At 43.6% G+C, this 26,073-nt stretch overlaps 2 protein-coding genes across 2 annotated transcripts in view; one reads left to right on the top strand and one right to left on the bottom strand.

The window, feature by feature from the left end:
- Window positions 1–2,240: 2,240 nt before the first annotated feature.
- LOC137441614 (D(1)-like dopamine receptor) lies at window positions 2,241–4,121 on the bottom strand. Its single transcript, XM_068139243.1, has one exon. It carries the CDS (start codon window positions 4,119–4,121, stop codon window positions 2,748–2,750), a length of 1,374 nt encoding a protein of 457 aa, XP_067995344.1. The 3' UTR covers window positions 2,241–2,747.
- A 12,969-nt stretch (window positions 4,122–17,090) lies between these two features.
- TBC1D12 (TBC1 domain family member 12) overlaps window positions 17,091–26,073 on the top strand; it is a 43,166-nt gene continuing 34,183 nt past the window's right edge. The window contains 3 exon segments of the mRNA XM_068139687.1: window positions 17,091–17,156; window positions 17,158–17,211; window positions 17,213–18,162. Coding sequence (XP_067995788.1) covers window positions 17,091–17,156; window positions 17,158–17,211; window positions 17,213–18,162 — 1,070 coding nt within the window.

Below are 26,073 nucleotides of genomic sequence, written 5' to 3'. Positions count from 1 at the left end.
TAAAGCTTCAGCTTCTTTTTTTTCTTTTTTTCCCCCCTTTTTTATTTCTTTTTTTTTTTTTTTCTTCAGGTAAATATCCATTTATTTTGGGGTATAATCTGACCTGTTAATGAACTTTTTTTTAAAAACAATAGCCACAAGCACTGATACAAATAGCTTTTTCCATTCCTGACACAAATATAATTTTATACCATGCATCTCTGGTTATTCTTAAAAGAAAGCATTCAAATGTATTCACTACTTCATTTCTGCTGCTCCCTCTGTCATACACTAAGTTTTCATCACTCTGTGTATTAAGTCCAGACTACTTCCTGGGTAAGCAGCTGTCATAACCAGGGCAAGCCCTGTGAGAAGGAAAACATTTCCCTTCCATTAAGTAACAGTTTTTATCACTAATGATGGGACTGTATACATACATACATACACACACACACAAAATAAAAGCTCCTGTACAAAATAGTTTTATGTGTGGCTTTGGCTCCCAGAAGACTGGCTGCCCAGAGAAGGAAGATATTTGTGGGCAGGGAGAGTTAATTCTCTGAGGGATGGAGCCAACTAGCATAGTGTCTTATCAGGTGTGGCACTATATGCCCAGGATGGGTTTTAGTGTGGAGGGGGTGAGATGAGAAGTCTCCTACAGCTCAGAGATATAATTTGGAATTTTATTTTTTTATAGATAAAAGATGCTAGCACTCTTACCATACATGTTTCTGGTTTGTATAAGAAAGAAAGAATGTAGCAAGAAAAATCCTCAGGAGTTTATTGACATTTCAGCATCTGAATCCATGTACAGTTCATGTATGATCACCTAGAATATCATCAAAGTGAATCAAAACAAGCACAGATCTTGTATCTCTTTTAAGGAAATACTAGATTTATTTCTGAGTTTCTTTCTGGATGATGCACTAGGCATGCTGCATATGAGTTGTTAAATTCTAAGAAAAATGGGTCATCACTAAGAAGGGATACACCCCAATGGGGTCTCAAAGTTCTTACCTGTAGGGGAGGTTGTCTTCGAGAAAATAGCTATGAATTATTGCATGCAAAGAAAAAATTAAAATCAAGCATCTTAAGCCCAGTGCTTAATGAGTTGTGTTGTCATAGTGAAGCTGGACTAGAAACCATTACACTATGCCTCTGCCCCAGGACAGGATTAAAAATGCCAATGTCATTTCTGATAAATGTTTAGCAACATCATCTTGAAGACTTCTACTGTGAGTTATGTCATAATATCCTAGGCAATCTACTCCAGTGCTTAATTATTCTTATTCTTAGGAAGTTTTTTCCAAGTCTTGCCTTGGTCTTTTTTACAGTTAAGCCCATTACTTCTTGTCCTGCCAGTCTTGCTCATGAAGAACAAGTTAGAGTCACACCCAACTATCAAAGGCACATTACTAAAAAGAACAGGATAGTGAAAGCAATCTATGTATACTTTTAAGGGATTTTAAGAACTGCACACAGTTTAAATTCACAGGGAGCAGGAACTGTATCACTGGGAAGAGAGTCTGACTTTTCAGCGTGGTTCACTGTTCTGGAAGATATCAGCTGTAACATCTATAAGACATAATCTCCAAGAAAACTCTTGTAATGTAAGCATTCTTGATGTCTCTTTCTGGACAATTGTCTCCATCTTCCCAAGGTCAAACAACTCAATAGTTGGTGAAGGACAGAAAAAGGGGGATGTTGGTGGCTAGTGGAGCACAGTATTACATGGTAAGAATTCCTAAGTGGTGGACAGGTAAGTGGAGAACAGTGAGGTGCCACTGTATTCCTTTAATGTCTATAGAACCCTTTTACACATACTGGGGGAACCTGATGATGCTTTTTTGTATTTTCTCTTCTGCAAGCCATCCAACCCCCATTTGTTCTGCCTTTTGTTGCTGTTCTTGTATACCAGTAGTGAAATGGGTTCAGAGAAGTGAAATGAGTACTTTCTATTTTGTGACCCAGCTTCCTTTCTGGAAGGATTGGCTGCCTTGAACTAGTAAGAGAAAGGAAGGACTGCAGCTGCCTCAGCTGACAGCAGCTTATATTGCTCTGAAGTTGTAGTGTTAGTTCTCAAACACCACCTGCTCTAACTTCAGCCCAATACAACAAAACATTTTCTAATATTTGAGGATGAGAAATATCCTGCCTCAATATCACTAAGCCTGGATACCAAAGTTAGAGTCCTGTGTTTTCCAGAGTTTTGAGCAGTCTTCTGAGTCAACATAAGATAGTGCTATTTCAATATGGGAATTTTTATTTAAGACCATAAACACAGATTCAAATGTGTAAATCCATACATGCAGCTTTAAAATAAGCACAGGAGTAAAATCCAACAGAACTATGTACGTGTATGATGTGAAACCATGAAGGGGGGGGGGTGGGTGGGAATGGGTTTTAGTGATGTAGCTAAATCTAACATCAATATGAAATTATGTAATAGTCTTAAACTATGAGTTGCTTTTACTTTTATCTAATTCTCTCACTATTCTAAGTAAATATCACATTTGATTGAAGAATGGGGGTGAGCTAATGCATAGAAAATGACTACTGGCTATGAAAAACAGTAGGGGGTGAAGGTGGCCATGGGAAGAGCTAATATATGGCAGCTATGTGCTTTTGGAATGGACTTCACACGCTCATCACCCCTCTGGTGTAAGAGTAGCAGGCTCTCACCCCTCTGGGGCAGGACTTTGCTGAGGAATGGGCATAGTTTACATGGAGGCAGAGTGAACTCACCCTGTGTGATGAGTTATAATCACTTATCCCTCTGGAACAGGGTGATGGGGTCCCTCACAACAACCAAGCCCTGTACAAGGGACAACAGTTTCCAAGGATAGCTCTGCCTCACAATACAATTGTAAAATAGCTGGCATCTGATGAGTCTTGGGGCTGCTGTCAGGGGCAGCCTGTGTCTGAGAAGCCACAGATGTCTTCACCATATGTATCTCCTTACTGCTGTGCTCTCTCTGAGGGTTTTTGGCATGATGTATGGGCTGCACCCAGGCAGTGACAGCAGTGGGGGCTACTGATGATGAGGCAGCTCCTTCCTTCTGGCAGGTGGTGTCATGGTGACAGGAAACAAGCTCATTGCTGAAGTTGACCCTCTCTACAGTGGATCTGGGTGTGCCACAGCAGAAGTGCCGGCAGCCCAGGAGGTTGCTGAAAGCACGCCTGAAGTCTGCGTTGAAAGCGTAGATCACTGGATTCATCGAGGAGTTGGCCCAGCCAAACCACACAAAGATGTTGAATGTGGTTTGGCCAACGCAGGGTGACTGTCCTTCATGGTCTGACTTGAGCTTGGGCTGGCAGAAAGGCAGCAGACAGTTGAGTAAGAAAAAAGGCAACCAGCAGCAAACAAAGACTCCCATTATGATGGAGAGAGTCTGTAGCACCTTGGTCTCCTTGCGGAGGGAAATCCGCAAGGAGAGGGTGGGCTCCTTGCCAGGAGCTGGCCACTGCTCCCCTGCTCGCTCGAGGGTGGAGATGCGGCGGATTTGTGCCTGGGCAATTCGGTAGATCCTGGTATAGGTGATGATCATGATGGCCACAGGGATGTAGAAGCTGATCAGGGAGGAGGTGATGGCATAAGTGCGGTTCAGGCTGACATCACAGTGGGGTGTGCCAGGCATCCAGGAACCTGGACATCTCCTGTCCTTGGCTTTGTGCCAGTGTAGCTGCACTGGGACGAAGGAGATGAGGATGGAAAGGGCCCAGGCTGTGGCTATCATGGCACAAGCGAGGCGCTGCGTCATCCTGCGCTCATAGCGAAAGGGGCTGGCGATGGCCCAGTACCTGTCCAAGCTGATGATGCAGAGGTGGAGGATGGAGGCAGTGGAGCACATGATGTCGAAGGCCACCCAGGTGTCACAAAAGCGGCTGCCAAAAAGCCAGGAGCCGCCAGCCACCTCAGTGACCGCCTTCCAGGGCATCACCAGGAGCGCCACACAGAGGTCCGAGACGGCCAGGGACAGCACGAACCAGTTAGTTACCTTGGCACGCAGGTGGCGGAAGCGCAGGACGGCCAGACACACCAGCCCATTGCCCACCAGCGTGCCCAGTACCAGTGCGCCCAGCAGACAGCCGATGAGGGCCCGCAGCGCCCGCGGACCACCGTCCGTCGCCGCGTTCTCCATCGGGGCGCTCCGCCCGCGGGGCAGCGCTGAGTGAGCTCCCCCGAAGGAAAGGCTAGCCACGCTCCCTGGAGCCCCTGGCCGTTCCTGTCAGCGCGACTCTCCCCGAGGGGGTGGCGGGACCCCAGGTAGCCGGCGCCGTTCGCGCCTGGAAAGGGGACCGCCCGCGGAGGCATCTCTGCCCGCCACCCACGCCGCCTGCCTCAGTTTCCCCTGTGGCGGCGGGCAGCGGGCCGGGCTGCCTCGGGGCTACTCACCGCACCGACTGTCCGGGGCTGCCCGGCTGTCGCCGCCGCTGCTGCCGGGGCAGGCATCGTCCCGCTGCGGAGTGAGGACCGGGAGGCGGCAGCCCCTGGACAGTGGAGCTGCGCCGTGTTGGGACAGATCAGCGGCGTTTTGCCCGAGGCGCTGGCTCGGACGAAGGCGACTTTCCGCGGCCTCCGTGTGTCGCTCTCCGGCGCGCTGCAGCTCCCCATGCAACTGTGGCGAGCAGAAAGCCGAGCCCGCCCTCAGGTGAAGCCTCCTGCCGGGTGGGGAAGGGTGTGGGATGTCCCCGCATCAAGCGACCCTCCGAACTGAACGGAGAGAGATTACCCCACAGCATCGCCCAGGGAAGCGCCAGTCTTCGATTGGTACTTGCGTGTTCAGGGACGAGGATCTGGCGCTCTCCAAGTATCTCCTCCTTTTGGAAAGCAGGAGAGAATTTCAGGTTTCTTAAAGAGCAGGATGGCACTATGTGTCTGTTTATGTTGAAAAAGCTTCTAATACCCAGATCTGATAGCAAAGTTTTCACCAAAACAGTATTTTGCTATTATTTTTGTTTGTTTGTTTTAATCCTTTGTAAAGAAATCAAAAGCACAGAAACCCAAGACACAGGGATGTGTGGATTTGTTGCATTTTGGCAGAAGGCTGTTCATTTGTTTCCTCAGACACAAACATCCAAAACCTACCTCTTTATTTTTTCAGTCAGAGGTGTTTTCTGATGTATTTCAGCAGTCTTCCATTTGCTGTTATAATGATACATGCTATTATGTAAATGTCTTGCATGTATTTGCAGCCCACTAAAATAAGGTATCCTAACACAAACAGGATATAATCCTTTATTTTGGAAGAATTCATACAGTAATTCTGTCACGGGAAAAGCGAGATGGGGTTGCAGTGTAGACTCAACCCTTATTAAGCACAAGAGATTCCACACATTATGAATGCTCTTATTTTAAAGAAAACATAAACAGATATATTTATCTCCTAAGATACCAGAGGATCTAAGTGCAAGATGCAAATTATTAGGAAACTATACAGTGAGTCAGTGGCAAAGGCAGAAATAGAAACATTGCCCTGCTCTTGCTCCTTTATTTGGCACAGTGAGGTGAAGCATAAGCTTATTAGAGAGGAAGGAAAGAGAGACTGTGTGAAAATTGGCGTGTGCAGTGAGCTGAAAATGCTGTAAACTTTGATATTTAAGGGTTGTAGCTCCTTCTTTAGTTAATCTTACTCAGGACAGAATAGGAAGGGTCTGAGCAAAATAATGTAAAAATACTGAGGGACTAAATAAAACAGTCTTTTGTGACTCCAGAAAATATTTCAGTCTTTTTCAATCCATGAGTAAATCCCTCATTGGAAATGCCTGGAAATAACACCGTGGAGTTATAATTTAAATACAGGTATGCTCTTTTGACTATTCATGTCTCACACAAAAGCTGCATGTTTTTGCTAGCAGCATAACCACTTGATCTATAAGTTCTTTTGGAGCTCTTTGGGATGACACCTTGACACGATGACTCTCATGCTTTTAAAATTATAGGATTGCTCGGATTTATATTCTAGCTTTAGAATAGAATGTTTTATTTTCATCACTAAAAATTATTAGGTCAAAGGTAGCTGTCTTCCCATAATGTTCCCTGGTTTAGAACTGAAGTAGAGAAGACAACCTTCCCCTTCCTAGGATGGCCTGATTCTTCTTTGATTATTCCCTTTAGCCTCTGGTGATAAAGGAGATGCACAGATCCATTTAGGGCCATGTCAACCCTTCTAATTCCTCTCTTATCCTCTGACTGTTGTACCTGTTTTCTGTAGTTGGTTTTGGAGATGGTCCCCAGAATTCCAAATGGATGCATGTTGGCTTAGATAGTGCTGGGCATTAATCTTTCAGACATGTTGGGCTTTTGGTAAATGCTTTCCTTTTATTCAGAGGTACACTCTTATTTGAACATCTCAGATATCCTTCCTATCTTTGGCAGGGATGAAATGCCTAGTGTGACATCTAGGTACAGTCCACAATCCAGAAGGTAAAATCAGAGGATTTAATGCCCTGGCAGTCCTAGGACAGTACTCTTGGCTATTCTAATCTTGAGCATTATTCACTGGCAGCCTTTACTGTAAGGCAAAGCATCATAGAAAGTCAACTGGAGTAATGTTTGGACTGAGTTGACTCCTGATAGCTTATAACTTAGAAGGCAAAAAGATGGCTTTAATGCAGCCTTTACCCTCTTGCACCTGAACTGTGTTTTTGAGCAGCACAGCACAAACCGTGGCACTTTACTGAACAAAGCAATGCATCCAGCTGCTCAAGTATTTGATGACAATGGATGCCTTTTTCCAGAGACATGGCATGGTACAGTTTTTAGATTCTGCTTTTTAAACATAAATACAGAACAAAAGCAAACAAACAAACAAAAAAAGCAAAAAAACCCCCACCATCATCACATTGCTACAGTAATCAGTATCTCTGTTATTTTACCCAATGTTTAATTTAAAGTAATCAAGATAATAATAATAATATGAAAGCCAGTCTATAACAAAATGTTGAGTATTTCAAAACGCTATCTGCACATACTTTAGGGTAAAAAATGCTTCACTGACTATCAGCACATTTATAAAACAAGCTTTAAAACTGAGATTAAAAAATGCAATCCATCCTGTGTTTCCAATAGAGGGCACACGCAGCACTTGGCAGAATGAAAAACTGTTGAAATCCACTCTTACTAACCCATGTGGCAGAACTGTCACCAAATCATGTTCCTACAGAAATTAATAATCTGTGCTCTACCTAAGACAAAAACTTATCTGCTAAACCAGGAATGTATCTCTCTGGTTTGCTTGGAGCACCTCTCCTATGAGGACAGACTGAAGGCTCCGAGGTGACCTATTTGTGGCCTTCCAGTATCTGAAGGGGGCCTACAGGAAGGCTGGGGAAGGACTTCTCAGGCTCTCAGGTAGCGATAGGACTAGGGGGAATGGAATGAAGCTGGAGGTGGGGAGATTCAGGCTAGATGTGAGGAGGAGGTTCGTCCCCATGAGAGTGGTGAAACCCTGGAATGGGTTGTCCAGGGAGGTGGTCGAGGCCCCGTCCCTGGAGGTGTTTAAGAACAGGCTGGATGAGGCTCTGGCCAGCCTGATCTAATGTGGGGTGTCCCTGCCCATGGCAGGGGGGTTGGAACTAGATGATCCTTGTGGTCCCTTCCAACCCTGAATGATACTATGAAATTTTAATCATTCACAAAACCCATGCGAGTTTGCCTTATGATTTTTTTTTCCCACATCCTTTACCACGTGTGAACAGTTTTTTGAGAGGAGACGTGATGTTTTCAAATGGTGAATGGCAAACTATATACAGGACACTGCTCAACACTCAGAATGCAGAAGTGCAATTTAACCTCTATTCAAAACGTAGATTTTTATTTTTTTTAAAGAATTCCAGGCAGCCATAGCATTGCATTTTGTTTTGTATTGTGTATGTTTATTTTAGAGATTGAGTGAAACACAGCCTGTGAGCAAGCAGAAAGCTTTCTAGCAGTCAGCAGCTGTGATAGCCACCCATTTTTAGTGTTTTATAAGGACCATTTTGATCTCTCATCTTGTTCAAAGTCTGCATGCAGCCTCTGTCAGAACTGGTTAGACTACATGATTAGACAGCACAGGAATTATGTGTGATTATTTCTTTCCTGAAGAGATGAGCACCAGTAAGGCCTGGTGCTTAAATAACATGTATTTGAGAAAGAACAATTTGCTACACAGAATGCAAGCAAGGCAGAAGTGATGCCAAAAGTCAGATAGATGCCTTTTGAAGGTTACACAACCTACATTCTGTCTTGATGATCCTGCATTCCTATAATCTATTCAACCTGTATTTTAGAACAATCTTCAGATTCCTCTGAAACACTTATTTGACAGCACGAGCTTTATATTATCCAAGATAGGTTATTAGCCCATACTGGCAAGCAATAGAAAGTCTAATTTGCCTACTTACTGTAAGCTCATGGCTGGCCTAAAGCCTTTGAAATAACTAGGCATTGATGATGAAAGACACTTAGAAACACGTGGGCACAGCAGATAAGGTCACGAAGCTTATACTGGCTACTTTGGAAATTGATTCAGGTTTGTGTTCTCTATCTTCAAGGCTTTCCCAGACTTCATGCTTGTAAAGGCCATATAGAAAGTTCTAGAAAGATCATGGTTAATAACTAGTTGGGAACTGTCCCTGATCAGGAAAAAAACCCAAAACATCCTGCAGGAGCCGCTGATTCCAGTCTTTGTCCTCAAAGTTCTACCACCTCACACACCTTGTCACCATGTTTCTTCACTAGCAAAAGCTGAGCAAATTTGTGTTCAACTACAAAACATATAAACAGAAATTCTTATCTGGAGTATGGGCTTCTTTTCCTGTGGTAGAACACAACAAATATTAGTTGCACTGGCTGTATCTTGGTTGCATGATAGGTACATTCTATGAGTCACTGCAAACATTTAGATTGGGTACAAGCCCCTTTAAGTCTTTCCTTGGCTTTTCATCTCTGGAAAGCATTGCATGGAGAAGTGAAAGTATGATGTATGATTAGCTCCTAACACTGAGCCAGCATAAAATGACTTCTATCCCTGGAACTGAGGTAAGAGAAGTGTTTCACCATCCCACAACTCAGACACAGCCATTATCTAATGGTTGTGCTTACAGACATTATATAATGCAGTGCTGGACTGGGACATAACAGTGATGAGCATGGCATAAAAACTGTATAGAATAACTCATCAACACAGGCTTCCAGTGCTGCCTGGAAAATAGCTCAGGATATGTGTAAGATGCCATACTGTATTACTAGAAGGTGATGTTTCTGCATAGTAAATTTACCCCTTATGTTTCTTTTCTCATTTTCCTCATTCCTGTCCATCCATGAGGCCAAATGTTGCATATATCTTAGAAAATATACTTAACAAATAACCTTAATAAATAGTACACTTAAGAAGTTTCTCCTCTTTTGCACTGCCTGTGATTAGCCCCAGTCACACTAGCTATGCCTGGCTGCAGCATTTCCTAAGGGGCTGTCTGCCAGTTTAGTGCAGCTTAAACATAAAGTAGTAAATGGAACCTTACCTTTGTCAACCACTCCCTGTTCTGTTTGCCCAGGATAAGAGAGATGTGTTATTTAAAGGATAAACTCTTGTTTACTACTATTTAGGACCTACTTCAGCATTCACAAGCAGTGCTCTGTAAAATGAGGTAGGCAACTCTTGCTTCCAGCTATTTATTCATGTGTCTGCATCACCTAACTTCATGTACTGTGAAACCAACAGAACTGATACAATTGTAAAGTTACATGGCAAAATAATTAAGTTACTTTTAATTCATATCACTTTCCTGGTCTGGATCATTGCATTGCCACACAAACACTGAGGTGGCATAACAGGCGGCAGGATTAGGAAGGACCAAGAGCTGGGACAGAGTAAGATCTGATCCCACTAACATTGTCAATGAAAAATTATTCACCCATTTGCTCTTGTACACCTTGTGACAATGTTTTCGACTTTCTGTGAAAGGTTTGAGTGCTTCTGAGCTGGTCATACCTCAAGAAAATGATTTATAATCAAATTCAATTAAAATATTTCATCTACAGCTACTTCTACATCCAATTCATTTCTCACTGAATTCAGGAGGAAAAAAATGTAAAAGAAAAAAATCCCAGGAAACTTTTTACTGGTTTTGCTTTGTCAGCTGCAGAAGTCATCAGTATTAGTGACAGTGAGCAGAGCACAAGACTGAGACAGGAATTTGGGATAAGGTTGTAATCACCATGGGTGAGGACTAAGAAAATCTTCATCTACTATGTTAACTTTAGAAAAGTAAACAAAAAAACTAGTAAAAAAACTATCATTGCATGTGACAATAAATGTTGGGAGCAAAAATGTAAAGCAGAGCCTGTACAGTGGAATGAGCTCCCACAAAAATATTTACTTCTGTAGTCTAAGGACCGTGCTGATGCCTGAAAAGAAGAAAGGGTTGAGTCTGAATATAAGTGATTCAAAATAGGCCTAATTAGCAGATAAAATAAGTAAAGTAAGAACTGTTGTTGGTCCTAGAAAAACCCCAAATAAGCCCCAAAAAGGTTAGGTGGAGAATAACTAGCCAAAATATCCTGAGTGGAAGGGCTCAGATCTCTTCTTAATTAGAGTGACACCCCCCCATTTCATTTAATCTGAAAAATATGCCTCTACCAGCAACACAGTTACTGTGGAGTGAGTGAGTGAGGATCTCAGGCTGAGGAATATGAGATCCTGCATTGCCTGTTTACCCTCATTGGTTCCTTTTTGCCTGCTTCTTCTATGTCTTCTTCTATGTCTGCTTCTTCTTTGTCTGATCTCCTTCTATGATCAGGTGACCCGCCTGGTGGGTATGGAGAGGCCTGTGGATGTGGTCTACCTGGACCTCAGCAAGGCCTTTGACACCGTCCTCCATAGCAAACTCCTGGCCAAGCTGTCAGCCCATGGCTTGGACAGGAGCACACTGCAGATGATGGTCTCTTCTCCCAGGCAGCCAGTACCAGAACAAGAGGACACAGTCTCAGGCTGCACCAGGGGAGGTTTAGGTCGGATGTTAGGAAGAAGTTCTATACAGAGAGAGTGATTGCCCATTGGAATGGGCTGCCTGAGGAGGTGGTGGAGTCGCCGTCATTGGAGGTGTTCAGGAGGAGACTTGATGGGGTGCTTGGTGCCATGGGTTAGTTGTTTAGGTGGGTTGGATTGGTTGATGGGTTGGATGCGGTGATCTTGAAGGTCTCTTCCAACCTGGTTTATTCTATGTAATTCTATGTCTGCTCTCTGTCAGTTTGCATCTGCTCCTTTGTTGGAACTCAAGGGTGGATTTGAACAAAAAGAAAGAGAAAACATGCAATCTCTGTGAATACATCCTGAAGCATCTAGCAGGCAGATGGATAGAGACTGTGGATCAGGTAATTAGCTGGATAGAAAGAGGAAAGTAAAAGCCTTTGGGATGATAGCAGAAGCATGGGGGTGTAATTTTTGTTTTTAAACTTTTTTTTTTTTTTAATTTCTTCTTTTGTATTAAGAACCATTATAATTAAATTTCTGTTTTGGATGTGACAATAAATACTTCCGTTTACTTCTATCTTAACCTGGTTTCATGTAGGAGCAATTTCTATGGGGATACTGGGATATGTTAGCAGTCTTTAGCTTCTCACTATCTTGATGGTGATTCCCAGAGGGCACAGTCATCTTTACATAGGTATGACATCTACATAGCCCAGTTTGGGAGTGAAAAACATGGAGGTTACATGAAAGGAGTCATGCATTGACTGCCAATAACCTGGAAAGCCTTCTAGCCATATCAGAGCAATGTTAAATATAGACTACCCCAGGAAGATTCTGGCACTGTTTGAACCACAGTAAGCATAAGCATACACATAAGCAACACAGGCTGCATTATCATAATACAGGTAATACAGCATGTTTGACCCACAAGCACTGCAATTTACTTCTAGGACTGCAGCATGACAGGCAGTGTGCTAAGCAGAAGCTTGCAGTGTGCAAGAATATGCCAAATATCATGTCTCTGAACATCTTAATTAATTGTTAGTTATGCTCTGTGATAAGATCTTGTCCAGAGGACTTTGTTAAGAGTGCCAACTGCAATTAGTGGGGTGCAAATATTCTTGCCAGAGCAGCATTTCCAAAGACATGAAAGCTGCTGGAGTGAACTGCCAAAGAGTACAACTATATTGTAAATGAAGAACATTTGAGGGTTTGGGAGCTCTAGGGTACAGTTCTTCCTATATATTGATTTGAGGAAACCATTCTATATTTTAATTACAGAAATAATGAAACAGCACTGGGAAACTATCAGCTGCATATTGGTTGTGTGTGTAGCCACTGAACATGTATTCCAATTATCAGAATTGGTTGGCACAAGAGGTAAACTAGTGTCTAAGTCCTTGCTGTATTGTTCTGTTGAAAAGAAGAATATAGCGATGGGCACTGGGTTATTTTTGTCCAGTTTGTTGAAATGCAGTATGTAGCCCCCCGACACCAGATGTCAGTTTGGTGAGAAAATCACGTCACTACATTCTGCATTTCAGGAACAGGTTCTAGTTCCTGAATAAATGTTTTCCATATTACCAGTAGCACTGTGTGAGTCTAGTTCTGCAAGGACCACACACCAAAGTATGCGGAGTTTCCAACCATGCATTTTGAGCACTGCCTTCTCTTAAGTGTCTGCAAGATTAGATCCTTTGCCTGCATTCACAGCCTCCTTGAAAACAATTGCCTGGCTTATGTTATTGCAGGATATTCATTATGCTTTAATCTTGGGAGTTAAAAACAGTCTGTATCTCTTAAATCCACAACTGGATGGGGCAACACAGATTAGAGTGGGAACTAGAACTGAAACTACTGATCTGTAACTGTGCTAATTATATGAGAGGTGTGTAACATTAGTAAGTGTTCAGACTTTTGAAAGGGTGCAGTTATTGACAGGAGCTTTTCCTAATTAGGGACAGGATTGAAAGGTCATCTGTCAAAAATGGTCAGGGATGCAGACAGGCCCAGATTTCTGTTGCTGTTGCATCTAACAGCCAAGAAGGCTGTCTCTCAGGCATCAAGTCTGAGTCACTGTAGGACATTATAAATCTCTCAAACAAGAGGCAGAATTGCAATTCATGCAAATTTTAAATAAGGAGTATTGAAAAGTCTGACTTGTTCCTTACATTATATTTTAATTGTAAATTCGTGGGATCAGTCTCTACATGTGTTACTTATTTGTACACTGTCTCAGTGAGGACTTGTTTAGCTGCAAATTGTACATGCTACAAAATCATCCAGTGAAGACTGGTTCCTCTCTCAGTGACTAGCAGCTTAGTCAGACAACACTCACTTAGCTCCTCTTTTGTGTGCGTTCTCTTGCCACCACCCCAAAACTGGCATAGCACTCAAAGCTGACAGCCTTCTATGGTAGAAAATATATTGATCTCTTCTTTCTGACAGATATTGATCTTTTCCTACTGACATCCAAAATGCTTGGAGTATGTTTTCCATGGCTATTTTATAAATTGAGCTAGAAGGGTTGTTACTGTAGAAAGAACTCAGCCCCACATTTATGAAACGTGACTCACTTTTTCTTCAAAGAATCTTATTTAATAAAGTTACCTCCTTCATAAGGGTCATTCTAGAGAGATGGGAGCACAAAGATTTTTAGTAGATGCAAATTGCTTGAATCAATTTGAGGACAACACAGAATTGCTATGTAACAAGTTACTTGCAATATACAACTAAACAGCTATTTTCACCAAAAAAGAAAAAATTGCTGTTTCTCATGTGAATGTCTAAACCACTGGATAGTAGAATCTCCTACCAGAGCAGACCTATAGGATAAACAACATCATTTTTAACAGTATCAGGCAACAGCACAGATGTTGTGGTTAGGGTAGAATCCTATGTTAAAATTTCTTCAGTGTCAGGGTGAAGATAAGGGGTTCCCACTCTAGCCAGTTATTCCCAACCTCAGATATAGCTTAATTCTTTTCCACTTGTGATGACAAATTGTGTGTGGGGGATTGACCTAAAATGAATCGGTGAAATTTTGTAGGATTTTGATTTTCTGAACTGGATGATGTTGAGATCTGCTGTAATAATTGTAATATGGAACTGCACTCTTGCAAGGCTCTGTTTCTTCACATCTAGTTCTTTCAACAACCCTGCTCTTAAAATTTCTTGATTTTATAACCACCTACCTGCTGTTTAGTTCCTACTTCTCTGTGGATTGTTGACAACCCTCTAGAGACTCCAAACTGCCTGTTCATCTTTGCTTATCCAAATCAGAATGACCTTCTAACTAGTTGCCTAGGGCAGCATGTACTTTTCTGTGGATTATTGCCTTGACTTTCAGATACTTGCCTCAAAGCTCTTTCATTATCAGCTATGTGCAAACTGTATAACACATATTCCCTGCTAATAAATATTTATTATTTTTTGTCATTTAGGTGTTCCTCAGGATTGACCACTTCTGGAGTTTCAAAATCCTCATTTAGCTCTAAACTCCATCTTAGAGGAGTGATTTAAAATCCAAAATATTATTTGGAAATATGTTTTACAAAAAATCATATAAGATTTATTTGCCTGTCTAGCAAGTCCTAGAGGTGGAAATAAATGCAAGAACTGTGAACAAAGTGGTTTTATTTTGTGCAAAACAACCTGCTATGCTTTGCAGTCCCTGGCACAATTACCAACTAAGCCAACTGCATTGTCTGAACCAAGTTCACCACAAGCCATTCCTGTATTACAATTCTAGTGCCAGTCTTTATTTTGCTTAGCTTCTTTAACATCTGCTATTGTTTTGCAGCTTCTCTAATAATTAAATCACAGGAATCTATTCAAGAGTGAAACTGCCATACAGCATCCCAGGTAAACAGTGAATGCTTAGTTGAAAATAAACATGCTCTAAGGATTTATGAGTGTTTCCTTAAAACTAAAATCTTCACCAGTAAAGGCAGAGCAAGCCTCTATAGTACCCAGGATGTATGTTCACTCAGCAGGCACGGTGATCAGACTCCATGTGCCTGAGATGACCCAGAACACAGTGGAAAAGAGAAAACCTACCATCTCAGTTAGGACAAAAAGCTTAATTAAATGCTTTAGTTAATGAAAAACCTTAATCAGTCTATCTTTGCTAATAGCATATTTTGACCAAAATAGCTTTCAAAGTGTAGTTCAGTTGGCATCTCCAAAGGATAGGTAAACCTGGCTACATTCACTGGGCATTTTTGCAAGTAGCTCTGGCCAGTGATCCTTGATCCAGCACAGCTGTAGCTGGATGAGGCTGCTTGCCTGCTGTCAAGGTAGGAAAGGCAAAACAAAGCATAATCAGATTCGTTTCTTCTCCAGCTCCTGAGCTTCCAAGTATTTGTCAGCTACTCAAATGTGGGAGGTGAGATCACACTTGCTTGTTACACTGTGTCGCACAGCCCACTGCAGAAATAGTTACAAAATGACAAGAAGGAGGGAAAAACCCTATCACAAAGGGATTTGTATTGCAAAGCCCTAACAAGAAGTTATAACAGTTAAATGCATAAACGTTTTATTTAGGTGAAGATTCACATTTTAAACCTTTATTTCTGAAATGCTCACAGAAAGAAAATGAAAACCAACAAAAGAGGATGGCTGTTCCTTCCCCATTTCCATTTGGTGCTTGAGTCCACTTTCTCTGGTCATGTCCCATTTGCCTGCCTGCCACCCCTCTGCATGACCTTTGCAGGTGGGGTTAGGACATGGAGGACTTCTCTGTCAAATGGTTTCAAAGAGAATGGCACTTCCCTGTTATCATCTGTATTTAGGTAGGCACCCAAAAGCAATTGCTTGGGTTGAAGCACTACCTTCGGTGCTTGCCTAGGATGACTGGTAGCCTACTTGACCTTGTATGGAGTCTATGTTATTACTGCTTCTCTGGGGACTTGAAATCCCATTGCCTTTTCTTTTGACAGTGACTTCTGGCCTTGCTTCCTCATTGGGCAGAGGTGACTGAAATAAATTGTTTTTTCCTGTGAGAGATGTGGTAGGAAATACAAACGCGGGGACCTCCCTTCTTATACGCCTTCCATCCACCTCCCCAACGTTAACCTGAAGAGTTTTCGTCACTGTTCCCATGAGTTCGAAATGGCTATGCCATTCTCATCCCTCCTTCTCTCATTCCCGCCAAAAGCTCAAGTACATCCTATCTCATCAGAAAAGACGTACAGATAGGTCCAGACCCTACCCTGCCCACCCCCATCCGCGATGGAGGGCTTGCACTTGCAGTGTCCCCAGCTCCTCTTCGTTTCCTCCCCAAGCCGACGCGCGGCTGCCCCGGCTCTTAGATCGCCTCTGCTCTTCTCCCCAGCTAGGCATTGGCGCGGTTCCAGGGTGAGTAACTTCGCCGAGCTTCATCCCCCGTTACGCCGCGGGTGAGCAGGTAGCTCGCTGCCGTCTGCCTCACGAGGGAACAGACACCGGGTCTCCGTGAATCCTCCACTGTACTCCTGGGAGCCCGCTGCGCCCCGTGCACTCGCCAGCCTCAACGCAGCCCTGTCTGTGTGACAGCTTTGCCCTCCCCGTCCTGCCTCTGCGCCCGGGAGAGCACCTTAAAGACGCAATACCATCGCAACGCCATCGCGGCTGTTAAAAATTTATTATTATTGCTAAAAAAAAAAAAAAAAAGTGAGACTAGTGAACGCTCTGCGGGTGCCCTCGGTAAGCTCTGGCCACCACTGTTAGCCGGCTGTCCCGGTCTGGACGCTGGGAGGGTTCGTAGGTGAGCGGGACCACAGTGAGCGCCTGCACAGTGAGTCTGTCGGGCGCGAGTGGAAGCGGCGTGCCCGAAACCTGCAGGGGTCATGTAGGCTTTGTGTAACCCCAACCCGAGAGGGCAGAGACCCGACGCGGTAGCCCAGGCAGCGCGTAGTAGCTCGGCTCTGGGGGAAGGGAGGAAGCTGCCAAGCCCCGAATTGGGCGTTTTCCTTGCAGAGGGTTGCAACACTGTGGTGGAATGGAGTAATGCTGCGCGCAGCGAGCCTTTAGCTGTAATATGGTAGTGGGGGAGGCTGGACTTGCTCCGCGTCCCCTCCCTGGCTGGGAGAATCCTGCCTAGTTGGCATCTCTATGGTCCCGGATGTGGTTGCGCCGAGGAGGGCGGGCGCGGTCTTCCTGCCCTGCCTCTCTATGGTGGCTTTCCGGGGGGAAGGGCCGGCGTCGGCGCCGTGCGCCTGCGTGAGCCGGGCCCGCCGCCCCCCCGCCGAGGCCGCGGTCCGACGCGGTGAGCGGCGCCGGCTGCCAGCGCTTGCGGCGCCGCCGGTGCGGAGGAACGCGCGCGTCCCGCCCCCCTGGGCCCCCCCCCGCGCCGGGGGGCCGTGCCCCCGCCCCGCTGCGCCGCTGGCATCCCCAGGGCTCCGTGGTGGCAAATGGTGGGGCCGGACGATGCCGGGGCTCCGGGCAGCGCAGCCGTGCTTCCCGCGGGCCGGCAAGAGGTGGCGGCGGAGGAGGCGGAGGAGGAGGAGGATGGAGAGCGGGATGGGAGCCGGGGCTTGAGCCGGAGGAGCGGCGGGCCAGGGCAGGAACGGCTGCTGCAGCGGTACTTGGCGGCGCTCGGCCCTGCCGCGGCGCCGGGTGGAAAGCGCTGCCCGGAGAAGCCCGCCAATGGGGCCGCCTACGCTGTGGGCCCCTGTGGGAGGATGACCAACGGGGATGTTGGCTTCCTGCTGCTGCCGCCGCCGCCAGAGGAGCCGTCGCTGCCTTCTCGGGCAGGACGGGCCGAGCCCGGGCGGGATGAGCCGGAGGAAGAGGAAGCAAAACTACAGAACGGGGGCTTCCTCCCTTGCCCGCCCAGCCCGGGGGGTGGTGGCGACTTCCCCACGGGAACGGCCTTGGAAGAGCCTCTGAGGAGCTGCCGGCTGCGGAGTGAGGCGGAGCGGTGCGGTGGTACAGCGGCGGCCGGCAGCTCCCCGCTGCCCCTCGGTTCAGAGGACGATGCTGGTAGCCGGGCTCAGGCCGCCCCCGGCGTGCGGACCTCTCGGGGCCGGGGAGAGTCGGCTTCCCTGCCCTCGGCGCCCCTCGGCTTCACGGACGTGAACCTGAACTCCCGTAACACCTACGAGGTGAGCCGTCGCCGCAGCGCCCCGGAGCACCTGCCCACTGGAGGGACGGCTCCCGCGGCCGCGGCGCCGCCGCAGGAGTCGGCGGAGAGGGCCCAGCGGGCGGGCATCGCCGGCAGCAGCTTTGCCGAGTTCTTCACCAGGTAAAGAATCAGGCAGCGGGGCCAGTACCGGCGCCCCCAGCCTTGAGCCGGGGGAGAAAGGGTGCCTGCGGGGCCCGGGCGGGCTGGGTGCGCTGGAGCCGCGGTTAAAGTCTGCCGGGCCGGTTCGCGGGGGGGTGGGGTTGTCTGAGGGACTGTGTCTCCTGTCAGCAGTGCCTTCCTGCTGGTCAGATGATGAGCGATTCCAACGGTGGCGGGTTCTTCTGCCAAGTAAACGCTGCTATAGCAAGAACGTGGCTTTGCTTTGGACTTGGGGGTAATATGGTAACGATATTCTTGCTGCTGTGAACTCCGTGGATGTGAAACTGGAATCTGCTTCCTGTGACAGAGCTTTTTTAACTGTCTGAACCAGCACACTTCTACCGATTAAACTGCTTGGGGAATGTGGTGAAAATAGTTGGTGTTGGGAGCTGCTTTCAGGTGATTCTACGAATCATCATGAAAGTTTCAGAGGCTCGTAAAGCTTTTTCTATTTGCTGACAGTGCGGGTACAGTTCACTTACTTATTTTGACCAATTTACTTATTCTGAAGTGTGATATAAAAAGCTTCAGGGACTGGGCTTTGTGCTGTGATTTATTTGGCTTCTGTTAGGCTCTAGCACAAACCCAGAAACTTAAGGGCACCAGCCTCATTGGCAGTGGAGTCTAGCATCACTCTCTCTTTTAACATACTACACAAGAGATGCATCTTGATTATAATAGTTCATAGCATACTCTATATTACTTTTTTTTAAAGATGGCAGTTTAATTTCCAAATTTCTGGTTTTATTCTCCAAAACCCTGGGCTTATACTTAGTGACTGTTTCAGGAAAACTGAATAAGGTTAAACCTATTAACTAAAGAACTGATACAGAAGAGCAGAAGTTTCATCTCAGGGCAGGATCCTAAATTCAGAAATAGGCTTCTTCTCCCAACCCCCAGGAAGAGGAGTGAGGGATTCCTGCCAGAGGATAAGGATAGTGGCAGTTGCAGGATAAGTTTGATGCCTTCACCCCTTGTTCCAAGGATGGGTTGAGAGATGTATCTCTACTCTTGCTATTTCCTGTTAGCGCTCTTTAGCCCACACCTTTTTTTTTCCCCCCCTCTTCTTTCTCTTGGACTGCAGGATATTTACCTTCCCTTCACTGTGTTACTTGAACACTTTGACCAGTAACATTGATACTTGTTGCTTTTCACCCCAGAGTAATAGCTCAATGAAATTCTGGAGAATTTTCCTCACAAGGAAGAGTGAAGTTGGCATTCAGTAGAAGTTATTGTCAATTATATACCAATGATTGCTGTTTTCAGTGGAAGCGTGGGTAATACATGATAAAAAATTAATTGCTTCTAACCTTACAAAAGCTATAGTGCTGACACCTCAATGCAAAAAGGGGGTTTCCAGAGATCTGGTTTCATAGCCCCTGGCTGGCACTGCTGGCTGTGCCTCTTGTGCATTTGGCCTGCTGAGTGATACTGTCTTCAGGGGCTTCAGCTTCATCGCTGTCAATACATTCATAAAAATGCCTTAGTTATAGCTGATTGTATCTTAGTAGCCAATACAAGATCTACTAGTAGACCCTACTTTTACTCATTTTTTTTTTTAGCAAAACAAAAACACCTCCTCCCCCAAACAACCTCAGACATTTTTACCTTGATAGATTTGTCTCTAGATGCAGTAATACTAGAGTTCGTAGTCTGCTTAGAAAAGTGGTAATAAAGCTTTCATAATTTTGAGCGGTTTGTTAATGTCTTCTGAACTATTTCTGATACTTTAAAAGCTTACACATCTCACTTCTTTTTTTTAAACTGCTCAGATTCAGTCAAAACTGACAGTTGCCATTGTAAGTAGGTTTTCTCTAGTTTTTAGATTCAAATTGTATAAAAATTGTCTTGTGATTGAGTGTTGGTGGCAACTGTCCCTCCTTGTCAAACTTCTCAGCAAATGGTTGCTTGTATTTTTGAGTTAGCAGGGAGCCATAAATGATGTTGTTCCCCAAATTTTAAGTTGTACCAGGTGGCTGTGTTGTATCAGAAGTACTTGCTAAGAGATACCATCTTGCTCATGTTGTGTCAGAGTATGTACGTGTTCCCATAGCGTAGGAGAAAAGGTACTGCATGTGTTAAGCACAGGCCGTTCAGTAGCTTGAAGCATCTTATATAGGATGTTTTGCACTCAAAATGCTCTTTGTCTAGTTTATAAACTAAGAACTTGGTAGCTCCCATTGTTTTGTTTTTTTTTCTAATAGTCATATGGAAATACTTTCTTGCTGCTATTTAAACAATGATAAAAGGCAAGGGGGAAGTCCCACTACCTTCAGTGTGAAAACTTCATTGTTTTAACTGCCTGGTCAGACAAACTGTTTGATCGTGGCAGATCTGGGTTAGGAGGCTGCTGTTTCCAGCTGCTTGCTCCAAGCTCTTCAGTTTTCAGTTACCAGGGGAGCCTTCTTTGCAGCTCTTTCAAGTCGTTAGTGATAATTTTCTGTCTTCATTTCACTGAACCGAATAAGAAACTGATGAGGTGAGGTAGGGGCAAAATTGAGCAGCTGTCAACAGCAGCATCTTGCCCAAGCTCTGTTACAGGAAGAGTGACTTTGCCCTTGAGATTCAGTAATAATTACTTTAAGCTCATGAAGAAGCTTACCCAATGATATCAATTTTTTTTTCCCCTCTAGATAAGTATTAGGTGTAGTATTTGACCATGGGGTTTTAAGTTGTGTTTGTGCCAAATTACTAAGCCTGTCAAATCAATGATGACAACTTTTAACTGAAAAATAATTGGTTTTGATCTTTTTGTTCTACCTCTTTGTTTCTCTCAGCATGTGAAGTGGGATGCTTCAAGTAAATCAGAGGTATGTGGAGCGGAGTGCTGTGGCAAGGAAAATTGCATGACTATGGTCACTTGTCTCCACTGTGCTACTGTTATGGTCAGAGCATTAAGTGGCATCTTGAAAGTCACCTGTCACTGCTTTGTACTCCTGTGTATGATTCGTAATATAGCAATATATAGACACTGTTCTTATGGTTTGTGGTAGTATGTAGCAACTTACTGTTTTGGGGTTATTGGATCATTTTTGGGTAGCCTCGGTGGATTGTTACTGGGTACAGAATGCTTCTGTGAGCAGGTGTGTTGTGTGGACAGTACAATTAAAGCCACGATGATTACCTTTATTGCTCTATGCTTTATCCCCCAAAGCAGCATATACAGAGCAGAACAGTAAGCAGTCAGAATGAGTATTCCAGGCCTGAGATGAATCTGCAGTGATTTTGAATCTTTTTAATTCTACATGTATATACCAGGCATCTTCTCAACTTGTATAGATACTGTTCCTTTCTTAAATGTGTATTTACTAGATAAATTTAGCCACCTGGTGTTTTGTGAAGTTTCTTATTCCTGATTCAGAGTGTACTGTTGACAGCAGCAGTGATACTTTGTAGTAAAGCAACATTTTCCAATTAACTTGTTTTCCATAATACATCTGACAAGGTTTCCTAATAAGATAGTGAAGCCCTTAATTCATAACATCCATATCTCACAGATCCTTACAATGTGCTGTGTACACATTGGTGTAAGGGATTACGAGCATGTATATCCTTAGAAAAAACGTCTTTAGTCTTATCCTTCCTCACCCAGAGCAGTTGTGCTTGTTATCCAGAAGTATTGAGAAATCTTCACTTAGGGAGATGATGGAAAGTTGAAGGGAGTCAGTATTTGTAGAAACAAAGACCTGAGAAATCACTGTAGCCCGTATCTTTTTCTCCCTCTTTGTAAACACAGTTCTGTGGTTAAGTAGGTAGGTAGTTCTTCAAAAGCTGCTAATCATCTTGCTCCTACAAATGTCCTTGACTGAGACTGTGGAGGATTGCAGAGATTCACTCCCCTGCGTATTGTTACTTGTGTACATAGTAGTGTCTTCAGATCTGTAGTTGATATTTCAATTTATTACTAGGCAGCACTTGTAGCTCATTGAGCTGTATCAGTGTATACTTAATCTATAGTTGCATCTTGTAAATGTTTAATACCAGAATCAATGTTTCTTTATGTATACAGAGTTTTTCTGTTTTATATATCAGCGTGAAACTTCAGAGGATGTACAATACATCTATGGGGAAGAAATATCTTTTGTGCAGTTTTGGTCAATAACTAAAGCCAAGTGGGGAATGAGCTGTCCCTAGTTGCAACAGATCTCCTAAGCCTTCTGTTTGTGCAAGGATAAAAGAATAGATTGATGGAGGCACTTCACAATGCTTTATTTATATTCCTGTATTGCCTGTTCCTATGTCTTGGTCAATTCTTGCTGACACCCTGGAAACAGTTGCATGTGTTTTTGATTTTGAGGTGGTTTTTTGCCCTGTCGAGAAAAAACCCCAACCAAACAAGAAATAACAAGTACTGAGTGCCTCTAGAAGGTCAAGGAAATACACTGACAATATACTGTAAAGGTAATAAGAGAGAAGAGCTAAGGGAATAGAGCAATGCTTCCCCCCAAAAAATGAGAGCACCCTTCTGTCTTTGTCAGACATAGGCTTTTGCTTTCACTAAGCAATCTTGTAATTTGAGTGAACAAGTGGATATTATAATTGTAGGCAAGGGCACCTAGACCCAGATCTGTAACTAACTTCAAACAGTATCCTTTTTTCCAGAATTGGAGACATAATTAACTTGATAAAAATATGAAAAAGTACTGTCAAAATAAGAATCTTCTCTGACAATTCTTCATTTGCTGTTTGCAAATAATGATTTATTTTATGAAGTTATGTTGACTTGTTGGCCAGTTTCTGGCTTCAGTCATGAATAACAAGTGTGATGACAACTTAAGTACATGTAATCTCCAGTGTAACACAAACAGTATCAAACATTGAAGACTAATGCTTAGCATTCTTTTTTTTTTTTTTTTTGTCTACCCAATTTTAAATTACTCTGTACTTTGAAAATTTTACTGAAATGATATAAGCTTTTTATTCATAAAAAGGTCAAGGAAATGTCTCTGTGCACCTACTAAAGTTCTGGTGACAAATGTGGATCCCATAGTAGCGAATTAAATCCGTGTGACTTGGCAGGCTTGGATTTATTAGCGACCCAGTTCCAAGCAGCTTATGAAAATGAGCAAGTCTTCAAGGTCTATGGGTTGAAAATGCCTGTGTGATGAAGTTTCCCTCCCAGCCCTTAGGATGAATGTGTAGGCTTTGAAGAGTTTTGTGTTTCTGAAGAACATTGGCAATGGGTGTTTCATCACAAGTATGTAAGATGCTGTGCACCTGGGTTATCATTTGGTGGGGATGTTTGCTGAGTGGCAAACCAAAGTTACATTTCAGATATGCCAATGGAAGTATTGTATGCTGATTTAACTCTGGAAAGGTATGAGGTTCCTGTATTGCTCCAACTTCCATCTGCAGGCTTTGGTTGCGTAATGTGTCCATTAATGTAGGATCTTGCCTGTCTTGCTGGTGGACAGCAGTGAAACTGTTTGTATGCTAGATGCCAAAATGCTTCAAGAAAAACAAGCAAACCATGAGCTACCAAAGGTATTCGGGAGGTTTGTGGCTGTGAAATGGCAAACAGTGCAGATTCCAGAGTACAAAGTATCTCTAGCTTTTTGTCATTGTAAATTTCAGATATTTTGCAAGTTGCTTACCATTCCTCATTCTGTAGGCAGCTGCTGAGTGGCAGACTGTGGAATTTCTTCCTTGCTTTGTAAAACTCAAAGTTATCATGCAAAAGTGAAAGGCATCAGGCTAGTGTGTATTAACATCAGCTGTCTAACAGATCCTTGTGTTTTGTAGTATTTCTTTAGCTTATCACTGAAACAGTGACAAAGTATATTGTGAAGTGCTAACTGCCGCAGAAACCTGACACACTGGCTGCAAAAGTGTAGCACTGTAGTGCTACATTACACAATTAACTAGTTGATGGGTACTCTTTCTGTGACTAGGAGGGAAGGATATTAACTGAAGCTTAACCAGCCAAGTTTGAGTAGTAAGCATCACCAAGTCTTGTGACTGTCTTAAAAATAAAACTCTGCCCCTTGTCTGAACTTACAGTTCACAGACTCATAGGCTGTGTCAAAGACTGGAAATCTTTCTCACTTTGTCTTGAAAATGTATCTCACGTAGGAACATTTGGGCTATAGGTATGGTGACTGCCCTGATAAAGCTCATGACTTTTGCCTTAACTGAAAGTGAGTCACTGCCAGAACAGTTTTAGGTAGTTTGCTTCATTGTATTGTACTTTTGTGAGGTATCTTGGTGAGCTGATTGAAGAATTTGCTTTTGTGAGGAAACAATTTCTCTTCTCTGCTTCTGGTATTGATTCTCTGTGACCTGATGTAGCTCATTAAACTGAGGAGTCAAGAAAATGTGGATGGTTTTCTGTGGAATTTGTGAGTTGAATTGACTTGCAGGGTATAGACAGTCTCAAAATCTACGCAGCAAAGGGAGTGTAGGACATCACTGGTTCAAGGAAGAGAAATGGGCTTCCCCATAGCGGAGCTGAAACAGTATTATTCACCAAGCACTGTTAGACAGCAACATGCTGTAAGCAAACCAGCTGTGGCTTCACTGGAGTAGATACTCCTGGCCATGCAAAAAATCAGCTGTAGTCAGCTGGTAGAAATACTCCACTTCTTGCAGCTGTGATGTAGGATTTTGGTTTAAGATTTGTATGGCAAGTGACATTTGGTTGTTTTTACAGTAGATTGACCATAGTGCTTGGTGTAGTGCAAAAAATAGCTGCTGAACTGCCTCATAAAGTACAAAGATGATAGAACAGATCAGCATAGAGCATTTTGTTAGTTCACTCTGAAAAGTAAAGTTGAGACCACACTGATTACCTTCCTTTATTCTTTGTACTTGTGCATTCTGAGATTTAACCATGCGCATGTCCACTTGTTTATATATGGTTTTGAATGTTTGAGCCTGTTTGTGAAGCTGACCTCTAGAACAAGTCTTTAAGACATTAATGTAGACTGGTAAAATACTGTTTATCAGTAAGTGTTCTCTACAGAGTGTTCTGTAATATCACTAAAATACTTTCAACTCTTAAAACTTCCTGTGTTTTTGTACCTATAATAAAACTGTTTTGCCAGCAGAGTTTGCAAAGCCACTTTGGGACTGGTATCAGTAGTTCTGTTAATCTTTGTGGCCTCTAAGAGGTCAGAAGCTTCCTTTCCTGTACCTCAATCCTTAACAGTTCCTCCTTGACACTTCATTTGATTTCAGTTATACTTAATTTTAGCTGAGGCGTTAGTTGACCGCTAATATCCATGGCAATGTCATAGCTTCATCAGAAAACCCCCAAACAAACAAAAAAAAAACCCTGTAAGTCTGGTTTTGCTGAAGATTTGGTTGTCTTATTACAATTCTTTTAAGGCTGTAGTTTTGGAATATTACAGGTACAAACATTGAAGTTTCTTTTTAGTGGGTGATTTGGTATACTTTTTCGGGTCGTCTTGGTGTGGAGAGAAAGAAGAAATCTTTGAACTGCTAAAATGTTCTAAAACTAGAAAGATCCTGTAATAGATCTGTGTTTGAGGGTTACAAAATCCTGAGTAGCTTCTCTCTGTAGCAAGTTGGTGGGATATGTGAACTGTAAAATTGGTCGGGTCTCTTCTTGTGCTCAGAGCAACTGTATAAATGTATTGAATCAAAATGGGCTGATATTATTCCAAGTTATTGGAACTGAAAATATAGAATGTGTAATAAATTCTAAATTTATTACTGTTTTATTCTACATCTCCATGTTAAGAATGTTAAACTAAAGTTAAACCCATTTGCTTGTTAGTTTAGAAACTGAGGTTGAAGTGTTGGAATAAAGCATGAGCTGAAAAACATATTTGTAAAGAGGAGGGTATTTGCCTTTGTCACTTTTCCAGCCATAACTGATAATGTGAGAAAACACTTCTGAGCATGTGGAAA

Source organism: Melanerpes formicivorus, unplaced genomic scaffold (genome assembly GCF_026170545.1).
Source record: "Melanerpes formicivorus ecotype bairdi unplaced genomic scaffold, bMelFor1.0.p_v2 SCAF_6, whole genome shotgun sequence".
Classification (NCBI taxonomy): domain Eukaryota; kingdom Metazoa; phylum Chordata; class Aves; order Piciformes; family Picidae; genus Melanerpes; species Melanerpes formicivorus.
Note: the sequence above shows the minus strand (reverse complement) of the source record. Positions and strands in the feature narration are given on the sequence as shown.

Bases quoted from the DNA above. Each gene is read 5' to 3' on its own strand.
- LOC137441614 (XM_068139243.1), bottom strand. From the start codon at position 4,121: ATGGAGAACGCGGCGACGGACGGTGGTCCGCGGGCGCTGCGGGCCCTC.